Source organism: Oryzias melastigma, linkage group LG18 (assembly GCF_002922805.2).
Source record: "Oryzias melastigma strain HK-1 linkage group LG18, ASM292280v2, whole genome shotgun sequence".
Lineage (NCBI taxonomy): Eukaryota > Metazoa > Chordata > Actinopteri > Beloniformes > Adrianichthyidae > Oryzias > Oryzias melastigma.
The window spans coordinates 20,965,235-20,977,747 of record NC_050529.1 but is presented as its reverse complement, the minus strand read 5'-3'; the positions used below and the strand labels follow the sequence as shown (position 1 = coordinate 20,977,747).

At 39.2% G+C, this 12,513-nt stretch overlaps 1 protein-coding gene across 1 annotated transcript; it reads left to right on the top strand.

Moving 5' to 3' along the window:
* The first annotated feature begins 6 nt into the window (after nt 1–6).
* zgc:172079 (uncharacterized protein LOC563398 homolog) lies at nt 7–3,357 on the top strand. The gene is made up of 5 exons (XM_024288503.2): nt 7–42; nt 1,239–1,304; nt 2,588–2,739; nt 2,829–3,018; nt 3,095–3,357. Exons 1-5 carry the CDS (start codon nt 13–15, stop codon nt 3,095–3,097), a joined length of 441 nt encoding a protein of 146 aa, XP_024144271.2. The 5' UTR covers nt 7–12; the 3' UTR covers nt 3,098–3,357.
* Nucleotides 3,358–12,513: the final 9,156 nt, after the last annotated feature.

The window sequence follows — 12,513 nt, the reverse complement described above, 5'->3', positions numbered from 1 at the left end:
GAGGTCAAGTACATGGGAGGACTGATCGGAGGAGGAGCCATGGTGAGTACCTTCATGAGTTTTCTGACCCTGCTCCTGTGGAGCTGGACGACACCCTTTCCAAACCCTCGGCTACGATAGAGGAGGTCCAGTTGTTGTTGCTGCCACACAGCAGTTCTACTTTTTGAGTATAGTTACTGCTCATCCCTCATGAGCAGCTTCACATCGGTGTCAAGCTATGTTCACTACGGGCATGTGATTCAAGAACGCGTATTTAGTCCGTGGTGTTCACACTGATCAAGCAGGGAGGGGCTTCCTCTTCTTTTTCTACTGCATGTCTGCTACCTACAGTTTGAAGAGGCTTGATGTCAAATGTCACGTAAAAAGGGGTGCAAATCCAGAAAATGTTTAAATTTTTTAACACGAAAAAAATCTATGTAATTTGGTACCCCCGCCAGGAGATGGCGCCTTAGGCAGCCGCCTAGCTCACCTATGCCCAGGGCCAGCTCTGGTTGCTTCAAGCTTTTCTTTTTTAACAGATCCATTCTGATATATCAATTTTAAAACCATTTTATGAATTAACCAAATTAAGTCTCTGATTGGTCAGAGTTCAACCTGGTTTGACCTTTAGGTGTGGCCAGGAATCAATTACAAAAAAAATAACTAATTAACTGCAAGCCTGGGAAAAAATTGTAATTTGTTCACAAATGTTTGCGATTATTTGCGATTAATCGGGATATTATCTGCACAGACAAAACGGCACATTTAGAGCGTACATTTTTAGCGTTCAATAGCCATGAATTTGTACGTAGAGACCAAGAGCGATCGTAAAAGCTTCTTTAGCTAAGTATAAACGCAAAAGCCCTAACCACATGTACACGATCACAAAGACTTTATAGTGAAAGTGGTTGGTTGAACAGGCGTTGGCGAGGCCTGTGCGATCGAAGCTTCGATGTAACCACGCTTCACTTTCTGCTGTGAAAAAACCAGCTTTACCCAGACCATGATAACACCACTTAATACTCATCTTTGGTACGTCTATGCTGAGTTACAGCAGGGATTTTATCAGACCTTTAGGAGCTCAGGGGGCGGAGTCACCATCCATCAATCAGAGGGTTAATGATTCACTTCCTGGTCTGTGCTGCCTGAATGTCAGAGTACCCTTGAGCATGGCATGGCTGTTGGCCTCCCTTCTGTAATTTCTCTATTGATTTATGCCTCTACTAAAAGCCTCACGCATGTCTCCTCTCTGCACTCAGATCCTGGTTCCTGCCATCCACATTCACCTGACCAGCACCAAGGGCTGCTGCAACAACCGCTGCGGGGTGAGTGTGCACACGGACACGCTCCACTGCTGTCCTCCAGATCACTTGTGTCAAAGTCAAGGCCCGGGGGCCAGATCCGGCCCTCCTGGTAATCATATCCGGCCCTCCAGATCATTTTATTTTATTGTTATCAATGACCCGATGTTATTCAGAACTTGAATAATTTTGACAAAATATATTTTTATGGAGAGTAAAATATTGAAAGTTATTTAAGGTTTAAGTTGATTTAGTCTGGAATAATATTCCTGACTTTTTGTTATTCATAATTATATTAAAAAGTTACGGTTTTAAAGTAAAAAAAAATATATATATATATATATTCTGCTAGCTTTTTGGACTATTTATGGAATTTACTAAGATTTCTTTAGTCCATTTTGGAGTTCAGCTAATATTTCAGCTACATGCTGGCTGTTTTGGCTAATTTATGATTTTTTTTAAAAACGTTTTTTAGACTATTAAAAAGTTAGGCTAATATTTACTCACTAGCTTTTTTTTTGGTAATTTAGGCTTTTAAAAAATAGGCTATTTTGAAGTTTAGCTATTTTTTTCAGCTAAAATCTAGCTGTTTTGGCTAACATAAGTTTTTCTTTCTTTGTTTTTTTGCTAATTTGGCATTTAGGTAAATATTTTAGCAGGCTATCAGCTTTAGCGTTTTCAGCTATCAATTTCAGCATCTTCAGCAGTCAAATTCAGCTTCCAGCATTCACACTAGCATTATCACAGGTAATGCTATATATCTAGTTCATAATTATTTTAAAAAGTTACGGTTTTAAAGTTTTAAAAATGTAGTTCTAGAGTGTTCATTAATATTTTTCCTGTTCGGCCCCCAAACTAAGGTGTGTTTTGGATTTTGGCCCCTGTGCGATTGAGTGTGACACCCCTGCTCCACATTTGGTGTGTCTCCCACTTTGAGACCCTCATCAGGCCTCTAGGATCAGTCTAAGCAACGATAAAAAATGTTCTTTTTTTAAATCTTTGCTTTGAGAAACAATCAAACTATGACAACCCTTTCTTTATTTAATGAGATGTTTAGAGCTGGAATAAACGAAAATGACTCCTTCATATGAGATGATATTAAAACAAAAGCCACACTTTGGACATCTTTCCTTACAATTCCTCTACCACTGACGACCCACCTTCAAGCATATCCTCTTAGCACCTGTAGCTCACGTCTGTGCACATTACTGATGATATTTCAGAACAAAGCAGGAGCAGAATGAAGGTTTTTGCTGGTGTGATGATGGTGTGACTTCCTTTGGACTGAGAGCTTGTTCTCCCTGCAGATGTTTCTGTCCATCGGGTTTGCAGCTGTGGGCTTGCTCGGCGCCTTGTACAGTCTGATCACATCTAGTCTGGGTCTCGCTAACGGGCCAGTGTGCTTCTGGAGGAATGACGATAGCCCCATCCCACAGTGGGGAGCACCTTTTACGAATAGGTGAGGCTACAAACCAGCAGGATTGTGGGAAATAAGTTAAAAAATGAGCGGGATGGTAACACTAACTCCGCCCTCTCTGTGCCGTGCAGCTCTGGTGGCTACCTGAATGACAAGGAGATCTGGGACTGGTGTTTAGAACCGGAGAACGTGGTGGAGTTCAACTTGGCCCTGTTCCTCACCCTGCTGTTGGTGGCGATCCTGCAGGGCGGCCTCTGTGCCATCCAGATGGTGAACGGGCTGGTCGGCTGCATCTGCGGCACCTGCAGAGACGACGACGATGTAAGAGCGGGACACTTGAGGAGCTTTGGCTTCTGCGCTCTTTCTCCTGACGCTCCTCTCTGCTCTCTCTCCTCAGTGATCTGAAGCGTCATCCTTCATTAGAGTCTCAGCACCGTCAGGGGTCGCGACCTCCTCCTCCATAATCTGAGCAGCAGAGGATCCTGAAGAACAAAACCCAGCCCTCCCAGCCCTCCTGGCGTCATCTTGATTCTGATTTTGTTATTTAAAGAGCTCATCCTTTACTATTTTAGGTCCTTCAGATTACAGAGTTGCTGTTTTCTTTATTTGGAACTGTAAATTATTTTCTTTGAACTATTTTGTAATAAAGATTTGAACAAAGCTGTTGTGGCCGTACCACTGTCTGTGGATTTATTTGGGGAAAATGGGAACAATTTGAATGATTTAAGATGAAGTTTCCGGACTGAGGTCTGAACATTTTGGTGAAAAAAGCCTACATGTCACTCTGTTAGAGATTTTGGAGACCGGTTTTATTTTTATAAACTAGAGAAAAAAATGTGACAACAAACAAAAAAAGTGGAAATGAGTAACTGAAGCTTAAATGATCTTTGGCTATGGAATAATTTTTATATACCGTATTTTTCGGACTATAAGTCGCACCGGAGTATAAGTCGCAGGGGCCAAAAAATGCATAATGAAGAAGAAAAAACCATACATAAGTCGCACTGGAGTATAAGTCGCATTTTTTTCAAGTAATTTATTTTACAAACTGGTTGAAAAAAACGATATTACATCATCCTGGAAGGTAAGTTATAACATTCATAAGTGAATAGAAAACAGGCTGAATATGTGTCAACACATATTCACATATTAGCATCATGAAAAAAACGAAAAGGTGTAGCATTTATATAACATAACAGTTTTATTTAACTATAGCCTCAAGAACTCATCAACTTTGTATCTTTACTGTAATTAATTGCACACAATCTCACTCCATATCACTAAATCCCTTAAATTCTTCGTCCTCTGTGTCACGTCTGAATAACTAAAGTAAATAAAGTAATTGCATAGATCACCATAAGAGGGCACTCTAGACTTACGGTCTGTATCTCATCTCATTAAAAATTCGTATATAAGTCCGGTGGAGTATAAGTCGCAGGGACATTCAATCTATGAAAAAAACCGCGACTTATAGTCTGGAAAATACGGTATTTTATTTTTTTCAGTCAAAAAGCAGATTTTTTGCTAGTCCCACTCCAATTACCTTAATCTGTTGTAAATGTTCTCAGCTGTCTTTTAATTATGAAAATGTCGTAAAAATGTCATTTTCTAGAACAGAAGTCGGCAACTTTTAACAGTAAAAGATCCATTTAGGCTTGTTTTCTACTGATCAAGACCTGGAAAGAACCGATTTACTTTAGCCTTTAAGAATTTGAATTTGAATTAATTAACGTTACTTTAAAAAAAGAAAAAGAAATATGAATTATTTTAATTTTTGGCACAAAAATATAAAAAGAAACTAGCATCTCTCAAAATTTATTTTTTTTCAAACATTTTTACCTTTTTACTTTTGTAGATCCAAAATTAGCTATAAAAAAGGCTAGCTTGTTGCTTAATAACTAGCTAAGCTCTGAAATAGCCTAAAATTCCTATGTAAACTAAATTAGTCAAAAACATTAGCATGTTGCTAAAATACAAGCTAAACTCCAAAATAGCATTAAATTTCTTGGTAAACTAAATTAGTCAAAAATGTTGCTAAAATTTTAGGTAAACTTACATTTTTTTTAAAATCACTATAAAGGATAAAAACATATCCCATGAAGTTATTTGAAGGTTTGTCACTAGTCTACTTGAAATTTTTAAATTTGAAGACTTTTTCATTAATTTTCTTTATGGCATATTTTGCTCTATATTTCAAAAACTACAAAGTTTATAAATACCAAAACTACAAGCAGTAATGTCATCAACAAGCTGAAAGTTTTAAAACCAAGATTGCTGAAAATGTGACTATAAATAATGCTAATCAAGTAATCCTCACTTTAAATCGAATACTATTATTTTATTTTTCTTCGGCCAGGGAGCCATCATGGAGAGATAAAAGAGCCACAAGTTGCAGACCTCTGTTCTAGAACATAGTTTCTGCAGAGTGGCAGGAGTTCATCACAAACTAGCTTCCAAGTCGTGGGTGGGACTGTTGACACAGAGCAAGCCCGCCCCCCTTTCCCAAACCCTCTGCTCTCTTACGGCCCCTCACACTTTCAAGCTAACATTAGCGGTGCAGCAAAAATTGTGAGCAATATCAGAGCAATCCAGCCGTACAGTTTAGATCCAGATTACAGCTCAAATGAGGAAAATGAAGACGTTCATGGATCTATTTGTCATTATCAGAATGGAGCGGTGCAGGGATGTCGTGTCCAGTCCAGTGTAATTTCTAAATAACAACTATAATCTTTATTAAACTTCGTTTTTTGTCTCCCCTGATTTGACAACAATGTAAATAAAGAACTATACAGATGAATGTAATTTACATTTTTTTTTATATCAGTTCATGATGAGAAAAACGCCCCAATTAAATGCCACAAATATTTAATAAGAGACTTAATACTTCACAGCCAACAAAATCAGTTTGAAATGAAAAAAATGGGTTATTAAAAAAACTGAGAACTTTATCATCAACCCAGGTCAAGAAAAACAGAAAAATCTGTGGTAAATTCATCTGTGCTTCTTCAGAGCACCGTCTTCTGCTGACTCAGTCTGAACCTGACACCAGGGGGCGCTCTAAGGACACCAACAGAGAAATCCTCCAGGACCAGACTCTGCTGCAAACCAAACCTCTCCTGGTGGGACTTGTGCAGAATTATGAAGTGCAGTAATTTGGGACACTTTCTCCTCATTGTCTGCTAAGAAAGATAAACTTTTAGATGAAAAATAAAAATAAGAAAAAAGTTTTTGTAATAGAAAATAGTTTTAACTTTTACAAGGAGGTAACAATAAAACGTTTCTTTAAAAATTAACTTTGAAAATGTAACATTTGTTCAAATACTAATAATATTATAATAATTGTTTTTGATAATTTTTTTGTTTCTTCAGAACTCAACAGGAGACAAATTTTTGAGGTTTTTGTCGATGGTAGAGTAAGGTATAGTATACCATCAAATTAGTGCATACACTCAGAATAGCATGCTGTCTCCCGTAAACAGTTCATACTTTATCCATCTGCCCCCCTGCTAAGCCTGTTTATTTTTATCATGAGGTGATCAGGTGAAACTCAGAGATCTGTCAGAAGTCTTGGGAAGATTTCCAGAACAACAGAGCTGCTGCTCCAGCAGGGGAAAGAGACTTCTTCTTATTATTACTCCACTTATGACCAATCAAAGCCTTGGACCTCCCCTCCTGAAACGGCTCCTCCCTCAGACGGTGAAAAGTGAGACCACAGCTCTACTCCTGCTCTCACTACTTTACATTCAAGATAAGCATGTGAGAGAGAGAGAATAAAAAAGTGTTGAGGACTGGTGACGAAACAAGACCGCTCAGGTTCTAGCAGAAACATGTCTTTGTTTCACTGCCAGTCACAAAGACTGACCTTGGCTTGTTGCTTCAACCTCGGCTGACAGGAATCGGCATGTCTGATTCTCTGGGGAGGTTTCAAAAACGCTCTGGAGCAAATGGAAGAGAGACGGGACTCTTCATTCAGGCTGTTGGAGCAAAAACAGGTGTGAACAGACAACAGTACACAGAATTCAGAGGACACATCCTGCAAGGATCATTTCTGTGATGACAGAAAAACATCTGGAAGAAACCCAAACAACTGGGAGAAAATAAAACAAGACTGGGCTGCAGATGAGATAAGGCGGATCAGACCAGTTCTGACCAAAGCATTTGAAGAGACAACGTTCTTGAGCATTTTGTGTTTTTTCACTTTTCTAACTGCTTTAGCACACAAAGCAGAGCGGATTCTCACACTTCAAGTTGGTGGTTTGTGTCCTACCGTCAGTCCCATGACTTACTTTAGCTTCAGCTCAGATCTGAAAGGTCACATGTGCAAAATCAACAGGTCATGTGAAAAAAAAGAACCATTAAAAAGGGATCTATCATGATGAGTGAAAGAAACTGTTTCCAGAAATGTACAGATCTTCATGTCAGCCTCAGAGAGCCGTTTTCTGAACCTCTGATCAGGTTTGTGCCTTTGCAACCACATTCAGACACTCTGCTGCAGCTAATTAGATTTGTAAAAGAGGCCGAATAATCCTGAGGCAGCGAGCCCTTTAAGCTTCCTCTGTGCTTCGTCATTGGCAGGTCAGGATGGCGTCGGATTGGCCGACTGACCTGACAGAGGAGTCCCGGTCCTCCTGTCCTGAGCTGTCCACGGGGGACTCCTGAAGCCTTTTCTCTGCATCTTTAGCTTCACTAAAAATCATACTTTCTTGTGTTTGACCTTTGACCTTTGATAATAAGGCCTGTTTGATGAGCTTCACTCAAATGTTGCTTGATCTACAAAGCAGATTCCTTTAATAGGAGTCAACCTGTTCCAGCCTCCTTTAAAGCTGCTGAGATCTGCAGACAAAAGTAAAAGTAAGCTGACCTCCATCTGAATTCTGTACACACCATTAACTATATTTAACAATATGGAGTCTCTGCTTGGTGTGAATCCCAAACGGGCTCTCTTTAAGGCTCACAGCTGCCTCTGTGCTTCTTAACCTCCTTCACAAAGACTGAGTGAGGCGATTAGCAGCTTTGCTCCTCAACCTGCAGCCCAGCCTCAGTCTGCATCACTGAGATCATCGATCTGTAATTTCTGATCCATGATCTGAAGCAGCGCTGCTCATTTATCTGAGCCTTTTGATCAGAACAGCTCTGCTTTCATACGGAAAATGTGAGAGTAGGTCAAACTGTGGATGTGGATGTGTGCGTTCGTCTCAACGATTCTCAGCTTAACATTTTCACCATGTTTTGGCTAAAAGTGTGCGAGCAACAGGAAAACGGCAAATCTTCGAGCTAACCACGGTAATCCCATTCAAAATATACAAACTTTATTTCTAATGTTTTTTCACAACAAGTTATGAGGTGATAGATAAAAATCCTCTAGGAGGAGTTCAAAGTTATTGTTTATACTAAAGGACATTTTTGTAAAAATTCAAGTCTCTTCCTGAGGTCAAAGGTCAACAAAAGTAGGCTGTGGTTGTAGACTTAATGTAGAAGTGTTTCTGTAAAATTTTGTAAAGATCGCTTGTACAATAGTTTTTCTGTCCCGTATTGTGGGAAAATGAAAATTTCACTTTGCTACAAAATGGCCACCAAATCAGTTTCTGTGGCCATCCCATAATAATGTTTCAACTTCCTGTGACATGTGTGTTTTGGCTTCATTAGTGGATTTTAAAATATGTTTTTGAGCCTTATGAGAGATTTTGGCCCCATTTATTTTTGTCTTTTTTATTGTTTCTTCCGCTGTGATGTCATCGTGAGAGGGGGAGGGGTTATTTACTGTCAAAACATTATCTTCACTGTAAGTGTGTGACACAACAGATTTCTGTCCTGTGCGACTCACAGCAGGGAAGCAGTGAGACGCTGAAAATGAACCTTCACACAATCAACACAACAAACACGAACCACTTCTCTCAGCATTAACTGCAGTTCCTCAACACATGCAACACTTCAGTGAACAGAGAAGCTGAAGTGAAGTGTGTCATGCGCTGACAACCAAACTGGTTTGACAGGTTGGGCACAGATGCTGTCAAACCAACTGGGTTGGTTTCTGAGCAATACCCCCCTACCTGCAAATCCCAAGTTCCTTTGCTGTAAAGACAGAAAGTGACTTTGAAACTTCTGCCAAAACCTGGTGAGGAAGGATGTTTGATTGATGATCCACTTCAGAACTCCACCTAGTGTGTTTACCATCTGTTCCAGTAACTCTGAAGGACTTCACTTTCCATATCCACAATGTGCCTGTGGCTCTGCTCGGCATGGATGTCTGCAGTGAGCCGCCCACATGCTGCTATGTTTGCCACCATCTTTAATCAGGGGCGTCTGCTTTGGATCAGAAAGCCGCCGTCTGGTATTTCTCTGGTTTGTCTCTTCTCACTGTAGATCTGTCAAACATCCCAGCCAGAGAAATGACAAGTCGCCCTTTGATGATACATGCAGACTCTCATTCCAAAAGCGTCAAAAAGAACTGTCGCTTTTCAGGAGTGTAACGGATCAAAATCACAAAAAAAACTAACACTTGAGGTGACAAAAATGCGCACAATTTAAAAAGCAACAAAAATACTGGATAGATAGAAATTAGTGTGATTATTTAACAGAGATCTGATGAGCTCCAGAGAGATTCTAATGTCTACATTTACAAAAATGATCAAAAGTCAGGAAAAGTAATTGTAAAAAACTGCCTTGAAATTTGACATTAAAGGGATCGACGAGAAAGGGAATGTTCACAAATATATCTAACAAAAAAAGGTGTGGCGTAATTTGTTTTATTACTCAGAAGATTAATACAATAAATAAAAAATAAATCTAAAACTAACACAAATCAATGGTTTTAGCCCACACATGTTGAGACGTTGAAAAAGATGACAAAAGGAAAACACAAGTTTCAAGTGCCACAACTAAAGGAATGAAGCTTTTTTCTGTCAATTAAAGGTTTGTGTTCATTCATAGCCATGCGTATAATGGCTAAAGTAGTGAGTGTTATGGAAATATGACTTGATACCATTTATTATTTATTAGAACTGGACTGACACCCTGTGCATTCCAAATTGGAAGTATATTTTCCAATCTTACTGCAATGTCTGGGTCCAACATGAAGATGTCTGTATGACTAGAAAACGGTGACTGATTGGAGCCAGATGGGTGGTCCAGTTCTTATAGACAGTCAATGTTTAAAACTAAGGAAAAAGAAGTGTGGCCTAGGGATGGAAGAGAAGAGGATTTACATGAAGGACGTCTCTTCTTCAACCAGATTTACCTTCTGACAATGAATCTGAGGACAGGAAGGATTCTGAACTTTGCTGTGAAATTTCAGACGTAAGTCTCTGCTTCAAACCAAAGATGAGAGAAGTCTTGGTGAGCTGAAGTGACTCAGTGGGAGACGGCAGCACAGAAATACTGAGACTTCAGATGAAGGCGTGCAGAGAGAAGGCTCTATCCTTATCAAAGCTGACTTTCATCAAACTGTTCATAAAATAAAAGCAGAAAAGGTCGAAGCCTCCAGACCCCCCTCTCCTTCACATGGGATCATGGTTGGGGGCGGGGCCTCCAAAGGTCTCATCACAATGAAGCAATTATGTGATGAAACAGTAATGAAACCCCCTTCACAACATCCAGAACAATTCTCTCTTTCAGTTTGGAGCGATACCTGCAAATACGAAACCCCATCAGGAGTCACAAAGAAAGAGTTTGTGAAACAGAAGAACGTGTCATCTGAACGCTGGACAAACACAGTTTCTGTTGTTGGACAGGAGTCGCTCCTGAAGGGCTAGCAGATCCGTGCTGCCAACCTTGATTCTGGTGACTGTGGAAATCGTCTGATTTTTACAGAAAAGTTCAGTTTTAGCCGGTGTAAACTTGTTATAAAAGGAATTTAGTCCCCATTTGTCAGAACTTTGTGTGAGGTTCAAAAATAACTTGCTATAAAAACAAAGTTTTATATGTTCCAGAAACTGGTGACAGCTTTCTAAGTTTCCGTTAAACGGGAGTATTCAGAGACCTAAAGACGACTCTGAAATTGTTTATAAAGCCATTTTTTATGCAATTCAGACACATTCTCACCACTATATATTTTTTACAACAAATATGATGTCATCCATTGACAACTAAAAAAATATAAACATGGTACGAAGACTAAATGAATCCATTGTTGTTGTGATGATGAAAAATTGAATGGTTTATAAGAAAAATACATTTAAATGCATTGTTTGAAATGACAAATCCTTCAAACTGTCAGGACTTACGCAGCCATGTCCTCCTCCGACCACCAGAGGGACCCCTCTCCTGAGTATTGACTATCTTCAGCACCGCCCTCACTACAACTCCCATCAGCCACCGCTTCAGTCTTCTCCATCATCATCAGAACCACCAGCATTTATACCCACTCCAGTCTCAACTTCAGTGCGAAGTCTTGATTGTGTTTACCTGTCAGTCTGAGCAGGTTTCCCTAGTTTGACCCACACCTGTTTTCTTTGTTCCGCCGTCTTTCCTCTGTTTTTGACCTTTGCCTGCCTTTTGATGCTGTCTATGTCTTCCTCTTTGCTCTGTTCCATTAATCCTAACGTCTCAGCCTCTTCGTCACACAAACATTGCATTTCATGGTATTTCTGTATCATTACGCATCACGATATACATGTCACGATACAATATACTTCACGATATATTCCAAAAAAGCATCAGAGGCAATATTTTACTACTTTTTAAAGAGTATGACTCAGAAAAAACTGTGTCAGAGTTTTGGTACCAATCTCAAGTTAAAACTAAGTTGTAATTGAGTTCTATAACAACAACAGCGAGGCCAATAAAGAGTAAACATGTGACATAAACTGGTTCTTGTGAGATCTTGTCGTTTTGGTGCAGTTTATACCAGCTGAAAGAGGTTGAGTGAGCTATGCTGTCAACTAGCTATTGAGGGTCTCATGAAAAATAAAAGTAAGATGCTGAACAATGTTTGCTTAGAAGTTTTGACAGCATTTTAAATCGATACAAGTATCGCCAAATTAATTATCGTGATATTTCATTGAATCAATAATTTCCTATACCCCTTTAGAGCACTAAGTTGTGAGAGAATTTGGACAAAACTTCTGGGCAGAGGAAAAGCTAATTTACAAATCGGTAAGTAGAGCTGGGAACGAACAAACCAAAGGGAAGGAACGCCAGTTGAAATGACAGACAATGTGGAAGTAAAGTTATCTTGACAGATTATCCAAAAAGGGTGAGTGAGGTCAGAGGTCAAAAGAAAGAAACTGCACTAAAATTATTACAAAAATAAATTTATAGTTTGGTAAACTGGAGTCGATAGGAGATCATCAATTTTATATGAGAACTTGACAGATTGACTCCTCCCCCTGGCCTTCAAAACAGGAAGTACCTGCTGGTTCCAAAAAAACAAAATCATGTAAACTTTGATAGAGAAATAAACGGTTATTACTCTGTCATTCTAAATGTCAGAGTAAACATTTTTTTACAGACATTACACTCACTCAGTCCAGTTCTCATATACAGTCAATGGAACAGACAAACTGAGACCTGACATAAGCTATGTCTGAACCCCCCCTTACTCACTATATAGTGCATTCACCATTTTCTAGTGCTGTCTAAATCAACTAATTCCAAAATCGAGTACACTAGAAATTTCCCAGAAGTCTTTGCGAAAAACTAGTGTACATCAGTGTTCACTAGATTAGAAAATATAGACCACAATGCACTGCGGTCGAATAATTTCAAACAAAAAAATGTAATTTCTGAATAAATCATCAACATTTTCCCCATCATAAAACAATGAAATCATAAATAAACTTCGTGAAATGTTCATATCGACTATGTGACTGTGAAATC

Excerpts from the sequence above, each read along its gene's own strand:
- zgc:172079 (XM_024288503.2), top strand. The coding sequence starts at position 13 with ATGGGAGGACTGATCGGAGGAGGAGCCATG. Across the intron at positions 43-1,238 it reads TGATCGGAGGAGGAGCCATG|ATCCTGGTTCCTGCCATCCA; the intron begins GTGAGTACCTTC and ends CTCTGCACTCAG. Across the intron at positions 1,305-2,587 it reads GCTGCAACAACCGCTGCGGG|ATGTTTCTGTCCATCGGGTT; the intron begins GTGAGTGTGCAC and ends TTCTCCCTGCAG.